At 44.2% G+C, this 19,355-nt stretch overlaps 2 protein-coding genes across 2 annotated transcripts; both read right to left on the bottom strand.

The window, feature by feature from the left end:
• Positions 1–11,225: 11,225 nt before the first annotated feature.
• Positions 11,226–13,393, bottom strand: LOC124649669 (lipid phosphate phosphatase 2-like). Its single transcript, XM_047189263.1, has 8 exons — positions 12,923–13,393; positions 12,750–12,837; positions 12,561–12,670; positions 12,395–12,488; positions 12,108–12,296; positions 11,948–12,007; positions 11,632–11,832; positions 11,226–11,431 (listed from the first exon to the last, which is right to left on the bottom strand). The coding sequence occupies exons 1-7, from the start codon at positions 13,151–13,153 to the stop codon at positions 11,654–11,656; spliced, it is 951 nt and encodes a 316-aa protein (XP_047045219.1). The 5' UTR covers positions 13,154–13,393; the 3' UTR covers positions 11,226–11,431; positions 11,632–11,653.
• A 3,328-nt stretch (positions 13,394–16,721) lies between these two features.
• Positions 16,722–18,790, bottom strand: LOC124707181 (lipid phosphate phosphatase 2-like). Its single transcript, XM_047238840.1, has 7 exons — positions 18,536–18,790; positions 18,330–18,417; positions 18,115–18,224; positions 17,948–18,041; positions 17,604–17,792; positions 17,450–17,509; positions 16,722–17,034 (listed from the first exon to the last, which is right to left on the bottom strand). The coding sequence occupies exons 1-7, from the start codon at positions 18,773–18,775 to the stop codon at positions 16,850–16,852; spliced, it is 966 nt and encodes a 321-aa protein (XP_047094796.1). The 5' UTR covers positions 18,776–18,790; the 3' UTR covers positions 16,722–16,849.
• Between the last annotated feature and the right edge of the window lie 565 nt (positions 18,791–19,355).

The following is a 19,355-nucleotide window of genomic DNA, read 5'->3' as shown; positions in this document are numbered from 1 at the left end:
CAGTAAAGACGAATTTTAAATAAATACTTCCGTTGCTCAAATCAGAAAACTCAAAACTAACGAAAGTTGCGTACATATCTGAGGAACACGCTCGTAAATTGGCATATTTTTCTGAGTTACCTACAGAGAGAACAGCCCAGATTCGTGACAGATAGAAATCTGTTTCTGCGCAGAAATCCAAATCTAGTATCAACCTTCGATTAGAGGCTTCACTTGGCACAACAATACACAAAACTAAGATAAGGAGAGGTTGCTACAGTAGTAAACAAATTCCAAGACACAAATATAAAACAAAGTACTGTAGCAAAATAACACATGGGTTATCTCCCAAGAAGTTCTTTCTTTATAGCCATTAAGATGGGCTCAGCAGTTTTAATGATGCACTCCCAAGAAATAGTATTTGAAGCAAAAGAGAGCATCAAAAAGCAAATTCAAAACACATTTAAGTCTCACATGCTTCCTATGCATAGGAATCTTGTACACAAATAAATTCATGAAGAACAAAGTGTCAAGCATAAGAAGATAAAACAAGTGTAGCTTCAAAATTTTAAGCATATAGAGAGGTGTTTTAGTACCATGCAAATTTCTACTACCATATTTTCCTCTCTCATAATAATTTTCAGTAGCTTCATGAACAAACTCAACAATATAACTATCACATGCAGCATACTTTTCATGATTTCCAAACACATAATTTTTATCAAGTTCAAGAATAGTGGAATTAAAACTTTCAAACTTTCTTTTATTAATAATATAACAAGGTAGTTGATCAATCTCAATAGATATGGGACTCATAGAATAAGTCAAGAACTCTCCAATCCCATTTTCATTAGTAGTACAATTAATATTATCAAGTAACATAGGACCATCATCTAGAGCTTTATCATAGACATTTGCCAAACAAAATTCTTTAGTACCATGCATTTCGACATCAGGCACAAACAAAGCATTATCATAAGATTTATCAAAGTAGCATGGATTATCATAAATAACAGTAGCATAATTATTCTCACAAGTTTTACTCATATGGAATATTTCAAGAGAATCCACAGGAACATAACAATCAACCTCTTCCGGTAAGCATGGAGGACAATCAAATAGTGTAAGAGATAAAGAGTTACTCTCATTAGAAGGTTGGCATGGGTAGCTAATCCATTCTTCCTCCTTTTGTTCGTCACTCTCCTCTTTTTTTTCATCCAATGAGCATTCAGGTTCATCAATTTCCTCCTCTTTTTCATCCAATGAGCTTTCAGGTTCATTAATTCCTTCTTCCACGAGTTCCTGCAAATTGTGAGTGCATTCTTGTGCATTAATGTGTCTCTCTTTATAATCAAGGATATAAGGATTCCTACTTGTAGCATTCTATGCAAGAATTAAGGATAGTAGAGACATAATCTTTAAGGTCCTTACAAATAGCACAAGTTTCATAATTCTCAACCATGAATGATTCTATCTCGGAGGCTCCCATAAATAAGACAAATTGTTCTACCTCTTCGAACCCATAATGAATATAGCAATTCCGATTATAGTTATTAATTAAAAATTCCTCACTAAAGCCACATTGAAATTTAAGATGTTTAGTATCCTGTTGAGAGCAACAGTTTATATCATGGCGTGTAAGCAAGATTCTAGCCATTGTATTCAATTTTTCCATCATAGCACTCATTATTTTACCAGTTCTTGATTCTCTATAATTATTATAACATTCTATAAGCTCCAAGTAGGTTATGGGTTCTCCCATAACAGCAGTTTTTAATTTTTAGGTTTTTCAAATTTTTATGGATTTTTGGGTATATGAGAAAAGTAAAACAAGACAAAAAGAAACTAGACAAAAATAAACTAAGCAAAATAATACTAGACAGAAATAAACTAAGCACAAATAAACTAGACAAAAGTAAACTAAGCAAAACAAAATAAAATAAAATAGAGAGAGAGGTGGAGTGTACTCCCCGAGTGAACTTATGAGTAGAGCTATGCCTCCCCGGCAACGGCGCCAGAAAATAGTCTTGATGACCCACAAGTATAGGGGATCGCAACAGTCTTCGAGGGAAGTAAAACCCAATTTATTGATTCGACACAAGGGGAGGTAAAGAATACTTATAAGCCTTATTAACAACTGAGTTGTCAATTCAGCTGCACCTGGAAAAGCACTAGCAACAGGGGTGATGTGAAAGTAGCAGTGATATGAGAGCAATAGTAACACAGCAGCAGTAATAGTAATATGAGAGCGATGGCACCAGAAGACAGTTGATACTACTTCCAATGACATGTAGAACAAGTATATAATGATGAAAGATGGACCGGGGTTCCCAGCTATCTACACTAGTGGCAACTCTCCAATAACAAGTGTTGGGTGAACAAATTACAGTCGGGCAATTGATAGGATTGAAATAGCATTAAGACAGAATATCAAGATCATTAATCATGTAGGCATGTTTTCCAATTATAGTCGTACGTGCTCGCAATGTGAAACTTGCACAACATCTTTTGTCCTACCAGCCGGTGGCAGCCGGGCCTCAAGGGAAACTACTGGATATTAAGGTACTCCTTCTAATAGAGCACCGGAGCAAAGCATTAACACTCCGTGAAAACATGTGATCCTCACATCACCGCCATCCCCTCCGGTTGTCCCGATTTCTGTCACTTCGGGGCCTTTGGTTCCGGACAGTGACATGTGCATACAACTTGTAGATACAATCTAAGCAATAATTATAGAGCTCAAATCTAAGATCATGCCACTCGGGCCCTAGTGACAAGCATTAAACACAACAAGATTGCAGCAACAATAACTTCATAAACTTTGTAGATAGACAATCATAACGTAACAATCCATCGGATCCCGACAAACACAACACCGATTACATCGGATGAATCTCAATCATGTAAGGCAGCTCATGAGATCATTGTATTGAAGTACATGGGGGAGAGAATACCAACTAGCTACAGCTAGAACCCGTAGTTCATGGGGGAACTACTCACGGAGCATGATGGAGGCGATGGCGTTGATGGAGATGGCTTCAGGGGCACTTCCCCGTCCCGGCGGGGTGCCGGAACGAGACTTCTGTCCCCCGAATTGGAGTTTCGCGATGGTGGCGGCGCCCCCTGGAGTCTTTCTGGAGTTTCGTCAAGTGGTACGGTGTTTTTAGGTCGAAAGGGATTTTATAGGTGAAGAGGCGGCGCAGGGGGGCACCTGGGGGCTCCCCACCATAGGCCGGCGCGGGCCCAGGCCGCCCCGCCTTATGGTGTGGTGGCCCTCTGGCCCCTCTCCGACTCTTCTTCGGTGTTCTGGATGCTTCCGGAAAAAATAGGAGGTTTGGTCTTCGTTTCGTCCAATTCCGAGAATATTGCCCGAACAGCCTTTCTGGAACCAAAAACAGCAGAAAACAGGAACTGGCACTGTGGCATCTTGTTAATAGGTTAGTTCCGGAAAATGCATGAAATCATCATAAAGTGCAAGCAAAACATGTAAGTATTGTCATAAAACAAGCATGGAACGACAGAAATTATGGATACGTCGGGGACGTATCATGGCCCTTCTCATGGCATATGTAGCATCTTCTTCTCTTCCCCTTCTTCTCACTTGATTTCTCCACAACGGGAGCCTTGGCTTGATCCTTCTCGGCTAGCGGCCCTTCTCCAAGTTGAGGTAGACCTTGAGCTTGGCCTTGAGGCCGCTTCCCTTGTTTCTTCACGCCAAGTGGCTTCTTCTTCAAGGGGCACAATCTAACATGATACCCTTCAATCTTGCATTTGAAGCACACAATCTTGGCGGGGTCCTTCACATGCCCTTGGCCCTTCTTCCGCTTGTGCGAGGTGGACTTGTTCTTGTTGTTGGAGTTGAATCCAAGTCCACTCTTGTCACTGGGGAATTGCTTCCCCTCATGACCCTTTACCAAGTCCTTCTTCAAAGAAGTGACTTGGGCCTCGAGCTCTTCGATTTCCCCTACATGGTTAGTAACAACACAAGTACTAGAGGAAGTGGAAGCTTTATTGTTAGAGCAACAAGGCAAGGTATGTAATTCACCACAAGATATAGCAATAGCATGGGTGGGTGATTTACTAGCACTAGCACATGGAATTGTAGAACAAGGCATAGAAGGTAGTTCACCACAAGATAAGTCAATAGCATGAATGGGTGAACTAAAAGCACTAGCACATGGCAAAATAGCATTTTGAGAGGTAGTGCTAGTACTCACATGAGGCACACAAGATTTTACCTTTGACATGATAGCCTCATGAGCTAACTTTAGCAAATCATGAGAGACTAGAAGATCATCATGGGAGCTAGAAATCTTTCCATGACTTTCTTCCAATTTCTCATTATTGCTTGTTAGCAAAGCAAGTTGAGTCCTTAGCTCAACATTCTCCTTCAAGATGGAAGCTTCACAAGAGGTAAAGTTAGTAGCACAAGCATTATCAATTATAGCACAAGGAGAAGGCAACTTATCAAGCTCTATTTGGTTGAGAGCCTTAAATTGCTCAAGTGACTCGGTGAGTTTGATGAGCTCACTCTCCATAGCCCTAGAGCTACTTTTGAGAAGCTCAAAATCCTCAAGGAGTTTATCACGAGCAATTTCTAGCTCAACATTTTTAGTTCGAAGTTCTTGTGCCACCTCTAAATCACTATCACGAGATTCCCTTTTCATAAGTATCCTTATAGCAAAGTTCTTTTCAAGAGTTTCATTGGTGCATTTTTGTTTTTTAAGAGCTTTACTAAGAGTTGTAATCTCGTTTTCATACTCGCGCTCATGCCCTTCCATTTTCTCAATAAGTTTTGTGCTCTCAATGGCAAAATCCAAGATTTCCATGAAGTTAGAGCAAGCAAATTTCTTCTTATGAAGAGCATGAAAAACCGACTCTCCCAACTTGTTTAAGGAAGCAACATTAAGTCCTTCCATATCATCATCCTCATCATCACTAGATAGATAGGGTTCCAAGGAAGGAGATACCTTAGAAGCCTTAGCCATAAGGCAAGTGTAGGAACCGTGTAATGATGAAGAAGATGAACTCCTTGAAGCTCCATCCAAGATCTTATCTTGGCCCATAGTATCTTTGGTTTCCTCTACATTGTTAGTCACACAAATACTAGAGGAAAGCAAAGTATCTTCATTATGGAAACAAGACAAGAGAAGCATATCATCATGGGATGAAGATATGCAAGGACTATCAACACTAGCATGTAAATCATTTATAGTGCTACAAGTGTTAAAGTCCAAAGATGAGACATTGCAATGGGATAGAGATGAAAAATCATCAAGAGAGCACTCACCATCAACAATGCAATGTTCATCACCACTCATCATACCATTACTTTGTGTCTTACCACACGTTGGTGAAGTGGAAGGAGCGTGATCATCCTCAATGGTCTTGGATCCACCATATGTATCTCGAAGCTTTGTCCAAACCTCATGAGCACTCCGGAAAGGCGCAATGGAGGAAATCACTACATGACTCACAACACGGCAAAGGACTTTAGTAGCTTGAGCATCTAGATAAGAGTTTTTCTTCTCCTCAAAAGTTGGATTTTGTGGATCCTTAGGAGGAGAAAAACCCATATCAAGAATTCGCTCCACATGTGGGTGCATGTCCCTAAAATAATCAAGCATGTAGAATTTCCAAGCATCATAATTAGTGCCATCAAATGTATAGGAAGAAATGTGCACTAATCCTCTAGCCGACGTCATACTCTCTAGGCGGTGAAGCCCAACAAGATAAGAGAGCCCTAGCTCTGATACCAATTGAATGTTCTACGACATCGCCTAGAGGGGGGTGAATAGGCGGTGTGGCAAGTTTTAGCCTTTTCCAATTTTAGCGCAACGGAAGGTAAATGTGATAGCTTTAGCAAAGGTGATGTTCCTACAATGATACTAGGACAAGTGCAACAAGTAAAGGAATCGACAAGATAGTAAGAGTAAGGTGCGAGATAACCGGAGGACGCGGAGGCGAGGCGAGGTTTGTTTACCGCAGTTCCTTCCACTAAAGGAAGTACATCTGCGTTGAGGAGGTGCTAGTCTCACACAAGAGACTAGACGGCCACACCACGAAGGAAGGCCTCACCTTCTTCCTCGAGAGAGCTCCACGGAGGTGCTCTCCCACTTCCACTAAGGCACCGATCGAGGCGGTGATTCCTTCACAAGGTTGGGGCGAGCTCCACACACACAAGGATGCTCCCAACACCCTATGGAGCTAGTACATCACCAAGCTAGCTTCCATAGGAGCACATCTCCAATGTCCCACTAAAGGAACTCATCCAATGCTCCACAAAAGGAACCCTTCCAATGCTCCACCAAAGGAACCCTTCCAATGCCCCACTAAGGAACTCTTCCAATGCTCCACTAAAGGAACCCTATCACCAAGATCCACTAAGGAAGAACACACACACCCTACGAGATCGAAACCCGGAGAGAGCACAAACCGATGCACCTAATGCAATGGCTAAGAACACCACTAGGATGCCCAAGTTCTTCTCTCCCAAATTCCAACAAAGCTAGAAGAAGCTATTGGGGGAATAAGGGAGGAAGAACAAAGTGAGGAGAAACACCAAGAAACTCCAAGATCTAGATCTAGCAAGATCCTCTCACTTAGAGAAGGATTCAATTGGTGAAGCTCTAGATCTAGATCTCCTCTCTCCTTTCCCCCAAAAATATGCAACAAATAGTGGGGGGATCAAGAGGAGGAAGAAAGAACCCAGGTCAACAATGGAGGAGAGAGAGTGGAGGTGCAGGGTTATTTGGGTCGGAGGTGGAAGAGAGGTACAAATAGGGGGCTCCAAAATATTTCCGTTGGGCTGGAAAAACGGTCAGATTCGCACTAAGCGGTACTACCGCCGTGCAGAGCGGTACTACCGCTTTCCCCCAAAAAGGCAGATCTGAAAATCGAGCCAAAACCGGTAGTACAGCGGTACTACCGCTCGTGTCCAAAAACCAAATCAAATCTGAATGCATGCAGGGAGAGAGAAGGCTGGCAGGTGGAGAGAGCAGCAGCGCTGCATGCATGCGGTATGGAGCAGCAGGGCCAGCGTGGCAGGTGGGGCCAGCAGCATGCAGCGCTGCAGCCTGGGAGCGAGCGGGCAGCGTGGTCGTCTCACGCGGGTCAACGCCCATGCGATCGATCGGATCGATCGATCCCCCGGGAGACAGCTAGCGAGCGTGGGCAGCTTGCTGGGCTGCGTGGTGGCGGCGGCCCATGGCGTGGAGCAGAGCAAGCAAGGCAGGCCAGCCTCGCCTGGGCGCGGGATGGGCTGAGCCGGAGTGGTGGCGGCGGCCCAAGGCGGGAGGAGATGGCTGTGAGGAGGAAGAAAAGCCAGCGTTAGTACCGGGCCCGGTACCGGCCTGGTACCGTAACTGGGTTACGGTACAACCGGCCTGGTACCGGCCCGGTACCGCTTTAGATCCAGTAAGGAAATACTGCCCGAGCGGTACTTAGGCCGGTACCGCTCGCGGTAGTACCGCCCGGCCCAATATGCAGTTTTCCTTTTTTTTTCTTTTTCTGCGAAACGGAAAATGCGATAACTCGGGCTAGGAAACTCGGAATGCAGTGAAACCAATTTTGTTGAAAAGAGGACGACAAGAGCTACCTTCTCGCATGATGAAATCATGCAAAAGAGTAGATGATGATTTTCTCATGGTCATAGAGGTGTAACCTCTCAATATGGTATATCGGGAAAATCATCACCCTTGCGCGTGTAATATGCAATGCAACCGAAATCTGATCATATTATGTGCAAGATGTATTGATAGATACATATTATGTACCCTGTTCTTAATTATTTGTTCTGGTCCAACATCTATGAAAGAGAGTGTGTGGGGTGATGTGTGTATTAGATGCAGTAGCATGGTTTTAGTGACTGGATAATGACAATAAATTCATGATCTACTATGGTTTTGCCTTTTCTTTTGCTATCTCACTAGGGATAAAGTGAATGCATGTGCTATGTTCGTCACGTGACAAAAGTGATGATCTTGTTTGTTCAAGGTAGCATATTTAATATTCAAACATCATGTCAAAGTACTTATGGTTATGCTCTATTAATTCTTAATACAGGATTTCATGAAGTTTTTCCTTTCTTGTGGAGTATAAGAGAGATGTGTTGCATCTTCTCTATGTTAGGACGTGATGTCCATATGAATGCGTATCTTTCACATGTTATTATTTTGCATCTTTATATCTCGTTGATGAATTACTATTGTCCACTACAACTTAAAAGAGAGAATAGTCAATTGAATCCATGAAGTTGGTCCACTTTTTATCATAAGAAACACATTTATCTTGTTTTGTATTTTCTACACTATTTTAATCCGAAAATACAAAAACATTTACTTTTCTTGTTTGCATCCAAAACACACAAAAAATCAACCAATTTACTATTTTTTTACTTAATTACTTTATTTTATCTAGTTTTACTCGTTTTATTATTACTTGTGTTTTATTTACTTACACAAAACTTTGTGCTTGACAACCACACAGTGGAGTTGAGGACACAAGGCTTTATTTTACTTTGCAGGATTGCTAGAAGAAGAGAGAAGAGAACGCTCTTTGCTCAGTTCCCCGAGAGTTCGATATAAACCCTTGAGTCACTCTTGTGGGGCAAATTGCTTCCTAGACTACACAATCTACACTTGGAGTCCCAACGTTTCAAAAGATTTTCCTGGTGTTGTAAGCGACATCACATGCCCTACCTCGCCCCCCGAGTGTAGCTCTTCCTATCCCTCGATCTCCACCTCGGTCTCGGCCACAGGCAAGGTGTTCGGTGTTTTTACAAAGCTAGCTTAGCGATAGAATTGCTCTAAAAACTCTATGTGGTGACATTATTATGGAAGCAAGGGATACTAATGATGAGTTCTTCTCTAATGAATTTATGGAAACATTGTCGGATGATGATCTTGATGATGAGGACAAACACATTTTGATCATGTAGCTCTTATTGGATTAGAGGAATAACGAAATGCATTTCCCAAGTTCCAAGATTTGACACTGGGACATCCAGCGGTGAATCGTGTAGGGCAATTGATCATGTTATTCTATATAATGATTACTAACAATGTAATGTTCCCTCTAGAGAAGTTTCACTAACACTTTAGGTTATCCAAGCAAGTTTCAAATAGTAATGTGGAGAGTATGAGGGATTATGATGATTACTTCAGATTGAAGAGATATTGTAATGGATTGCTTGTGTTTTCTTCTATCGTAAATGCATTTCTACTATCTATCTTATTGTGTATGGAGTTGTTTCCAGTCATATTAATGAGTGCATTCGTATGGGCAAGTCCACACACCTTGATGTGATGTAGGAACATCTTTTATGTGCACGGTTTTCATAAGAGTACTTGAGACAACCAACTGCTATGCACACAACTCGGCTCTTGGCTAGAGAACAAGAAAGAGGCTTTACCGGAATGCTTGGATGTTGATTCTGTGCATTGGGAATGGAAGAGTTATCCATTTGGTTGGCAAAAGCAATTTAGTGGTTATGTTGGAGAGTCAATTATCATACTTGAAGTTGTGGCATCATACAGAAAACATTGCTACAACATGACTATGTTTTTTTTTTGTTGAAATAGCTTCATTTCACTAATCTCAAGCATGATTTCCAAAATGTTCAAGGCAGGATTGCCTATGTTGCATGAATCATTACCTATCACACTCGTGTGATCGTACTGTCCTAAGGTAGGTGGCAGGTCATAATACACTCTACTAACAAGTTTGGTCTTGATCAGCGTATTGTGGTCAGCGAAAGTAACTTATGTTGATGGTCTTGACCCGTAAGTGGAATAGCTTTGCACTAACAAATATATCTGTCAATGGAAAGCCACTAGGGCGAGCTACCAGACCTCTTGGATGGCTCCATCTTACTGCTGGAGAATGCTACTTGACACTTCCAGACCTTGCACTCTTGTTAAACATGCCAGGTCATATGACCATGATCATGTCAAGCTCAATATCAAGTCCTATAAGACCAGTAAGTCAAGTTCAGCTCGTAATGCACCTTCGACACATATTGGTGTGATGAAAATAACTCGATTAAACCACTACAAATGAAGTGGATCAATTCATTGAGGTTCACAGACTTGTTACAATGATTGATGGGCATCCTGGGGAAGAACAAGTTTTGTGTCAGGTGCTTTTTGCCAAGCTCAATGTAGAACCAACTAACTTGAGAAGCATGAAAAAGTACACCTTCTAGCACTTTTGGACGATCTCACCTCAGAATCTCTAGACTCGATAGAGTGTCTATGTGCCAATCTTCCTCAAATTTCAAAAGTCCCGCACCCGAAAGAACAAGACTCAGTAGATCGCACCTAAATCACAATCTTCATTTGGAACCACCAATCGTGCTTAAGAAATTAGTTGACTCAACATAGATCATCTGAAGCCTCAAGCCCACTCAAAAGTAACGAGCGGATTCCCCAAAACCTTTGCATTGCTCCTCCTATGATACGCTCGTACTTGAACCGCCCAGTTACATATTGAAGATTCCTCGTGTTTGGAAACCTTTGGACAACATCACCCAAAACATTCCGGACCATGCGGTCTACAAAAAATTACATAGGCCCCGGAGCTCGTAAGTGGCTTCCTGGCCCATCTAAACCTAGGGTTAGGGTGTTGGACGATACCCCTCACCGACTCCACTAAGGGATATACTAGATATGATGACTTAGTTGAGCTTTGATCTCTCTCTCTCTCTCTCCCTCCCTTGTGGAGTCCATGACCATGTCCTCCCATCGTGGAGTTTCCCCAAAGCTAAGACACTCACCTTGTTCAAGTTATTCGTTAAGATTGTGATAATTCACAGTCACTATAATTCACTAAGAGTTTGGTTGTTTTATGTTTGGTTCCAAAGGCTTTGCGCATCGGTGTTTGCTGTTGGGTTGAGTCCTTGAGTTTGCTAGGCTAGTTATCCTTCCAACTCGTAAAGATCGACATTCCCCGTATGGCACTGAGATTACATAATGCCATTGAAGTGTGTCCAAAATCTCCAACAAAGCCGGTGGAACCTCTGAAAAATGATATAGCTAGCAATCGGCCTTCGACACTAGAGAAAAGGTTGGCTCGGTCCTAACATGTCTGGCACCTCCGAGTGAGGATTGTTTTTATACTTTCCAGACAAGTACTATATAGGAAGGATAGAGAACATTTAAATTGTGTTCGGAATCCGCACATGTGTTCCGCTAGGACTTCGGGCCTTGATTTTTATCTACGTTGTACTCCATTGTATGCCTCAGAGCTAGTAAAAACACACAAATACTTGCCAGATTTTGAAACTGGCCGGTGTTGTATGTGAGGGTTTCATTGTTTGTGAGACGATGGGTAGAGGGACGCCATGGATAAAGCCGCCAAGTTTTCACGTATCTTTACAAGAAGCATGTACATAAGAAGCTTGCTATCTACCTAATTAATGAGAAAGACAATGGCGGGAAAGCCTACTATAAAGCAATGTTTAAAATAGCCGGCTACAGGATATAGCCGCGGCCTCCCAAAACAGCTATAGCCCGGCTATAGCCAGGCTATAGCCGGCTATTTAAGGATTTTGACACCTTTTAGCGAGCTAATGCAGTTAGCCGCACCATGCGGGAAAGGCTATAGCGGGCTATAGCCCGGCTATAGCTGGCTATTTTAAACTATGCTATAAAGTGGTGTTTCTCATGGTATTCAGTTACCGAGCTCTGCTGCCGGCCTCCATGGAGTCCAATGCTCGGGCACTGTTTCTCACCTCCATGCCAACGGCGAAAGGGACTACGGAATGATTGAAATCCGAGGCAGCAGCTGCTGACTGCGCTTGGTTCTCGGCTTCTGGATTAAGAATGTGGTGATGGTACGCGTGAGGCCAGTGCCCTGAAAGAGAGCATGTAACATGTCATTACGCAGAATTCGCTGCTCCGAAAAAAAACATAGCTTCGGTACTCGTATAATGTATGCTGTATGCATCCACAATTCGGAATCGACATACCATGTTCACTAGAGGGAGATGGGAAGAACTGCAGGTAGCAAAATGAAGCAACCACCAGACCTGCAGAGTTACACCCATGAACACATCAGTCTGAGTGTCTGACGATGCAATCTTCAACAAATACTCGAGTTAATCTAGGTCTGAAGGAGTCGGGACCTACCGAGAATACCACCGGCGAACACGTCCTGCCAGTGGTGCCAGTAGTCGTCCACCCGCGACACGCCGACCATCGCCGCGAGCAGCAGCGGAAAGATCACGATGCAGAGCTTGGCTATGTGGCCGCTTCGGTCGAACACTCTGATCTTGCCGGCCAGGTACCACGACAGGAAGCCTAGCCCGGCGAAAGACCCTGCAAAGGCGAACGGTGTTTTTCAGTGTCCACTGCAGAGTGCTAAACTATATGCAACAAAATGTTTTCTGAATCTGCACGTTGGCATCATCACTTACATGAGGTATGGCCACTGGGGAAGCTCTTGTGCCCTTCTTTGATGACTCCGGAGTCTCCGTGGCAGATGACTTGACCAGTGATATTGTTATAATTCTGTTAAAAAAACACTAAATTCAGTGTGGCATACTTGAAGGAAAAGAGCACTGAATAAGCAAAATAACTCACCGGTACTCCATCAGGAAAGCATCTCCAGTAGAAGTCGGGTCGAGGCCGGCCAACGCCGTTCTTGATCGCTTCCGTGATGACCCCAGTTATGAGCACGGAGAACAGTAGGCCTGTCGATTTCGCCGCAGGATTTTTCATCTTTCAGAGCCGAGGTGCGACTGTAATAATCTGAACACGGTTGTTACCTACCTAGTATGGCGTGATGCAGGTCGTAGGAATTCCTCTTCTTCAGATAGATCCCGACGAAGATGAGCACCGGCGCAACCAACGCGATTACCTGCTTGCGTCCGGCCGAGAAGAATTCCATCAAAACAGGGCAAAAGAATGTCAGACAAGTATTGCAGGTAGGTGGGTGGACGTACCCCGACGGCCCAGATGGGCACGGTGTTGTCCTTGAGCGGGTACAGGAGGGTGTCCATCATGTCCTTGCCGACGAACCGGTGGAACGGCTCGATGATGTTGAGCACCCCGGCGATGGCGGCGAGGAGGACCAGAACGATCCAGTCGACCAGGTGCAGCCTCGCCACTTTAGCCCCATGGGTCTTCAGGTACGGGGGCGGCGCCGCCGTGCGGATGGCCGCCGGTGCCGGCATCTTGTCCTGAGTCGAAAAGAATAGAAATTCAAGTGACCGGCCGGCCGAATCCTCCTCCCTTGGTTGCTCCGTCCGCTGGGGTACTCAACCACGGTTGCAGGCCGGCCGGTAGCGGCTTGTTGATGGGAGAAGAACGGCGGCGCGGGGCGATGAAGCAAACACATGCGTCTCGGTCGTACGGCCGGACCTCTCCGTTTTGTCCTGGTGGCGCGCGCCGTCGACTTGGAGCCGGTCTCTTGGATTGAACCTTTCCGATGCTTCCGCGCAGTTTCTTTCTCTCTGCGTCTCCACGTTCCTTTCTGTGGACTAACTGTGGGAGGTGGCGCGTTGGCATTTATACCGAATTTTGTGGGTGCAGCACAGGCACAGCCCACGTTCGTAGAGGAGAATGGTCGTTGCAGGTTGGCTGCCCACTCAGAACCAAGCTTGCCCACTAGAGTTTACATCCTAGGTTGATATATGTGTGTCTTATGAAGACGAAATATTTTTTCGATGAGAGGTGATGTTTTCCTCAATAGCGAGACTTCTATGGTGACTTCGGTAATTTGAAGATCTGATTTGTTGGCTCAGTCTTCCGAATATGCTCATAGGGGTATGGTGTGCATTTGTACCTTCATAGAGCTGAGTGTATGCGCATATATGTGGGCGTTTGCGTCTATATTGTATTTCTCAAAACAAAACAAAATGTTGGATGCCCACTTTTTCTTGAGAGATATTTACGCCTCATTTCATTAATCTCGAATAAAAGAGAGTATGACAAGTTTTTTAAAAAAAAAAGTATAACACAACAACTGAGAGGTACCACATAGGCACCCTAGACACCTACCCTACTGCTTTCGTTCGCCTACGTCGAGAGCGAAAGGTTTCACTCCTCAAAAATGTTATTGAGAACTCTTCCAGCAGATATCGGGGAGTCGTCGAAAACTCTAGCATTCCACTCTAACCAAATCGATCCGAGTGTGCGCATAATTGCCTGGGTGGCAACCTTGAACCTTGCCATCCGACGAAGAGAGATGAGCGACTGAATCAGGCCACCACGAAGCGATACGGCAGTCCGCGGAAGGTGGTGTGAGATCGATACGGTTGGCCATCCTACTGCCTGCGGCTCATCGGGGGAGAGGAACAGCACGTGCGACCGTTGACAAAAAAAAATGTTTCTCCCTCTTTCTCTAGACACTTTCACTTTCTAGTGAAGCCCAAGAAAACAAAAGTTGGTAGACGAAGCATAAGAAATTGTACCGTCGATTAGTAGTATGTGTGTCATCTAGAAAAAGAGAAAATTCGCAAGATAGTAAGCTTATCTTTATTTTTCTAAGAACCTCTATACTGAGATTTTAAGATTTGTCCCTGAAGAATTTATCCAAAGTAGTGTCTTTGACTTGTAGCACTTAAATCGTATGAACTTTCCTTGGCCTAATTTTGCATCAAATGTCAAAAAAATACTTGGCAATTTTTTCCTTTTTATGTCAACTATGAGCTTCTAGAAAATGTTGTCGACGTGGTGACAACTGACAACATATAAGTAGCGGGTGTCTCTTGGTCAGCAATCACGATGCTACACTGGCACGATTTTGTTAGGGACTTTATGTGAAGGTCGTTGCGTAATATGGATAATAACATCGTAATTCCAAGAATTTTAACAGGGAATAAGTCGCGTAAACCAAAAGACGGTGACAACGTTTCTAGCAACAGGTAAAATAAAATGAGAAAAAAAAACATAACAATGCACAGACTGTGTAGTTTAACCAAAGCAACATACATGCAGTACTCCAATATGTAGTACACAGACGTTGAGCTACATGGGCGCGTTCGTACGTTTTTTTTCGAAATGGGGAGGAAAATCCCTGCCTATGCATCGAATAGATGCATGCGGCCTTTATTTCATTATTAGAAATCCTTTCAGTCGCAGTATCAACGTCAGCCTATAATCGCGGTGGCAGGGCCATTGCCCCCTGACTAGACTGCCTCTCTCCTTTCACCGAGGACTCCATATTGATCTAAAACTGAGTATCTGTACCTTGAATTCTTTTGCGAGACATGGGCGTCGCCTTTGCGAGACATAGAAGAACACATCACATAGGGGATGCACATGGCGTCACTGGAGGAGATTGGAGGGGGTACCGCCTCCGGTCGATTCTCCTCCTCTGCCATGGACCCCTTGATTAATCCTCACCATGAAGTGGAGTAATCTACTCCATGTACTATATGGGTTTGTGGACTGTGGTATTAACTTCACCATATCTCTCCATGACCTTCGATGTCTATAGATCGTATGACCTGACCTACATAACTAAGGCCGAGTAGATGTATTATGATGGTGTATCTTTGTTTATGAGATGATTTATCTAGTCCCAAACTATGCAAGTCTTGTTATTCTATAGCATAAGATATTTATAGATTCATATTGCTGCTCTCGATTTCTATGCATATGTTTTAAGGTTGCACTTAGACTCGACGAAAGTAGGCGAGTTGTAGTTAAGATGACATAAACCATATCTCAATTCTAGGAGACGGAAACATGTGGAACCGTTGGGTATTTATGTCTTGACGATGCCCTAAATTGTTCATGGATATGCCCTTGGGATCGGTCGATAGGGGTTTAATTACGGATGGATATAGAGGCACCTAGTTATGGATCCACCACATAATTGTTTATTTTTCTATGCAAATATTTTGATCTCTCCATATGAGAAGGTGTGATTTACTAAGTGACGCAAAGAGTTAAAGCACATGTGCCATTTGGTATTCTCGAACGTTGGCACTATGTAGGGATGAAAATAGATAGTTAGTGCTGGAGGCCAAGGATGATGCATCATGTCATAAACTCAGGGCAATACTCTGCACTTTCTTCTTAATCTACATCATTCTCGTGTGTGCTCGCTTAGGGGAAGATTAGCCCTCCATTTAGTTCTATAAAACGTTTAAAGTCTTTTAAAGGTTCTCATCTTGATTTGTATCTAGTTTATTTTAAATATGTCTAAAACATCTTACATTACTGCACGGAGTACTTGTCATGGATGAGCTTTATGTTGATACTAGGATGTGATGCACATATCGATACTTTTGTTTCGAATCATATGTTTGCATTTTGGATAGATCATTTCTCAAATCTGTGATTTATTTTGTGCCACATGTTCACTGGTGAGACCAAGTGAACCAATGAACCCCAGCCTTCTTTTTCATACTTGCAACTCCTCTTTTACTTCACATTTTGTTTACTCTGTTTCACTTGTTACTTTACATGTGGTTTTACTCTGTGTTGTTAAAGTGCAAAGAAGGCTATATAAGTGACATATATAGCTGAAGATAATAAATGTCTTGCCTACTGCTCCTGCGGTCCAGTACTCTATAATTTCACATTGGAGTATCCTACAAAACTACCATGTGCACTTGGGGTTATCAGTAGTCAGTAGTCACACCTATTTCAAGGTTTCCACAGCCTTCTCTTTCATTTCAATTCATGGCCTCTTTGCTTTTCCCCTCTACTCTTCATGTGAATTTTCTTGGAGTGTTCATCTTTTTTCGGAAAGATCTTCGTGGATAAGAGGTCTACTTCAAGCCAACGCCATGGATCAAATCGTGCAATTTTCAGTTATCTTACAAGAAGCATATACAGACGAAGCTTACTACCTAACTACTGAGAAAGACAATTGTGCAAAAACATGCCCATCTGCCCCATAACTATGGTAGTAGTAGTTACCGAGTTCTGCTGCCTGCCTCCATGGAATCTAATGCTCGGGCAGAGGTTCTCATCTCCATGCCCACAGCAAAAGGGACTATGGACAAGTCACGCGGAAGTGGTTGATGGCGATCTGTTGGCTGTACCTGGTTCTCGACTTCTGGGTTAAGAATGAGGTGATGGTATGCATGAGGCCAGTGTCCTGAAACACAAGAGGTAACATGTCAATGTACAGAATTTTGATGATGGTAGTCCCTAAGATGGCTTCAATTTTCGGTTTGATTCATGATTCTAGCTGTTGGTTGTGGCCATTAGGCTGACTTTCAGAACATGCCCAGCTAGCGAACGCCCAGACAAACAATAACCACGAAAATATCTGTGACTTTCAGAACGTCTACTAAAACCATGATTATTTGGCCCAGTATCGAGCTCAAAGGAATAGAGGTGCTTCTGTATGCACAGTGCACACTCACTTTAGTTGTATCCTATGTTGCTAAAAAAAACTTCAGTTATGTATGAACATTCACTTCAGTTACGTGCTGCTAAACAATTTCTTTTTAGGGATGCTGCTAAACAATTTCAGTTATATATGCAGCAGCAATTCAGAATCAACATACCATGTTCACCAGAGGGAGACGGGAAGAACTGCAGGTAGCAAAACGAAGAAACCACCAAACCTGCAGAGATACACACCCACAGGTGAGTATGACAGAATGACCTTCAGGAGATACTGATGTATTTTTCTTCACAGGTTGAATTTTTTGCACCTACCGAGAATTCCACCAGCGAACACGTCCTGCCAGTGGTGCCAGTAGTCGTCAACCCGCGACACGCCGACCATCGCTGCGAGCAGCAGTGGCATGATGACGATGCAGAGCTTGGCGATGTGGCCACGCTGGTCGAATACCCTGATCTTGCCGGCAAGGTACCATGACAGGAAGCCTAGCCCCGCGAAGGACCCTGCATTGCATGCCAGATGAACATGAGAAATCTATGAGCCTAATGTATAGCACTCTGCAGGTATGTGAAGGTAGACAGAGTAAACAGTTCATGAGGCTGCTTAAGCAAACGAGTTCATATAGTTTTCCGAGTTGCAGATGGTGGTTGTTGCTTACATGAAGTGTGGCCACTTGGGAAGCTCTTGTGCCCTTCTTTGATGACGCCGGCATCTCCGTGGCATATAACTTGTCCGGTGATGTTGTTGTAATTCTGATTGGATAAAGCATCAAGTTCAATATGGCAGTTCTTGATAAAAGGTCTGAATAAGCAATGAGCAACTCACTGGCACTCCGTTAGGAAAGCACCGCCAGTAGAAATTTGGGCGAGGCCGGCCAACGCCGTCCTTGATCGCGTCCGTGAGGACGCCAGTGATCAGCACGGAGAACATTAAACCTATTAATTTCACCAAAGGATTGATTTTGATTACATTTTTCTAAGCCGATAAAAGTGAAAAGAGCAGTAATCTGAATAAACTGACACAGTGCAGGGATAACCTGCCTAGTATGGCGTGATGCAGGTCGTAGGTATTCCTCCTCTTCACATAGATCCCGGCGAAGATGAGCATCGGCACGAGGACCGCCAGTATCTGCATCCATCCATCCGTCGGCCGCCGCCGACGGCGAGCAGGGTCCGATCAATCCAGGGTCAAAAGAAGGAATGTGCGGAATCTGGAGCAACATTGAAGGTAGGTGGGCGTGGCGTACCGGGACGGCCCAGACGGGCACGGTGTTGTCCTTGAGCGGGTAGAGGAGGGAGTCGAGCATGTCCTTGCCGACGAACCGGTGGAAGGGCTCGATGAGGTTGAGCCCGACGTCGACGGCGCCGAGGAGGACCAGCACGATCCAGTCGAGCATGTGCAGCCTCGCCACTTTGCCCCCGTGCGTCCTCAGGTACGGGGGCGGCGGGCCAAGACGGGCAGCCGCCGCCGCCACCGGTGCCGGCATCTCCTCCGCCTGCGGCAAAAGAGGGGATTTCAGGCGACCGCCCGGCGTGCCGAATGATTCCCAGAAAAGTTCGTGGTCTCGATGCATAATTTCTTGGACGTGGCGAGACAAATGCCAGTACATGACATGACATGACAGGGGCGATGACGACATATAATACTGTGTATGAGGAGCGAACGAGCGAGCGACTCACAGAGATGAGATTCCTCTTGCAGCGCGCAGAAGTCAACGGCGGCCTGAGCGACGACGACGAGCTCCTCCTCCGCTGTTCTGTTCCCCTGCACGACTCCGGCGAGAGATGGAGCACCAACGGACGAAGACGAAGATGTGTGCAGCTCCCTCTCAAGGAAAGTACCAGCTGCCTCTGTTTCCCCTTCGTTTGGGCGGCTGATTCTGACGTCGAACGCCGTCGACTTTGAAGGGTGGAACTAATAACCGGTCTGTGTCTCGAATTGAACGCCGACTGCTTCCTCGCATCTTCTTCTGAATGTGTTTACTTTTCTTTTCTAGCGGGTGGCCAACTGGATCATGCTTCAAGCCTTGAACTCGTCAGAATCAAACGCGTTTTGTTGAATGGTTT

The sequence above is a fragment of the Lolium rigidum genome, chromosome 4 (genome assembly GCF_022539505.1).
Source record: "Lolium rigidum isolate FL_2022 chromosome 4, APGP_CSIRO_Lrig_0.1, whole genome shotgun sequence".
Lineage (NCBI taxonomy): Eukaryota > Viridiplantae > Streptophyta > Magnoliopsida > Poales > Poaceae > Lolium > Lolium rigidum.
The sequence above is the reverse complement of the archived record's forward strand: the minus strand, read 5'-3'. Positions and strand labels throughout refer to the sequence as shown.

What these genes read in the sequence shown, in the direction of transcription:
- LOC124649669 (XM_047189263.1), bottom strand. Translation starts at nt 13,153, where the DNA reads ATGCCGGCACCGGCGGCCATCCGCACGGCGGCGCCGCCCCCGTACCTG. An exon ending in TGCCCATCTGGGCCGTCGGG is followed by an intron (nt 12,838 to 12,922) that starts GTACGTCCACCC and finishes GGACGCAAGCAG; the next exon opens with GTAATCGCGTTGGTTGCGCC. An exon ending in CCTGCATCACGCCATACTAG is followed by an intron (nt 12,671 to 12,749) that starts GTAGGTAACAAC and finishes CGAAATCGACAG; the next exon opens with GCCTACTGTTCTCCGTGCTC.
- LOC124707181 (XM_047238840.1), bottom strand. Translation starts at nt 18,775, where the DNA reads ATGCCGGCACCGGTGGCGGCGGCGGCTGCCCGTCTTGGCCCGCCGCCC. An exon ending in TGCCCGTCTGGGCCGTCCCG is followed by an intron (nt 18,418 to 18,535) that starts GTACGCCACGCC and finishes GGATGGATGCAG; the next exon opens with ATACTGGCGGTCCTCGTGCC. An exon ending in GCTTTCCTAACGGAGTGCCA is followed by an intron (nt 18,042 to 18,114) that starts GTGAGTTGCTCA and finishes TTATCCAATCAG; the next exon opens with AATTACAACAACATCACCGG.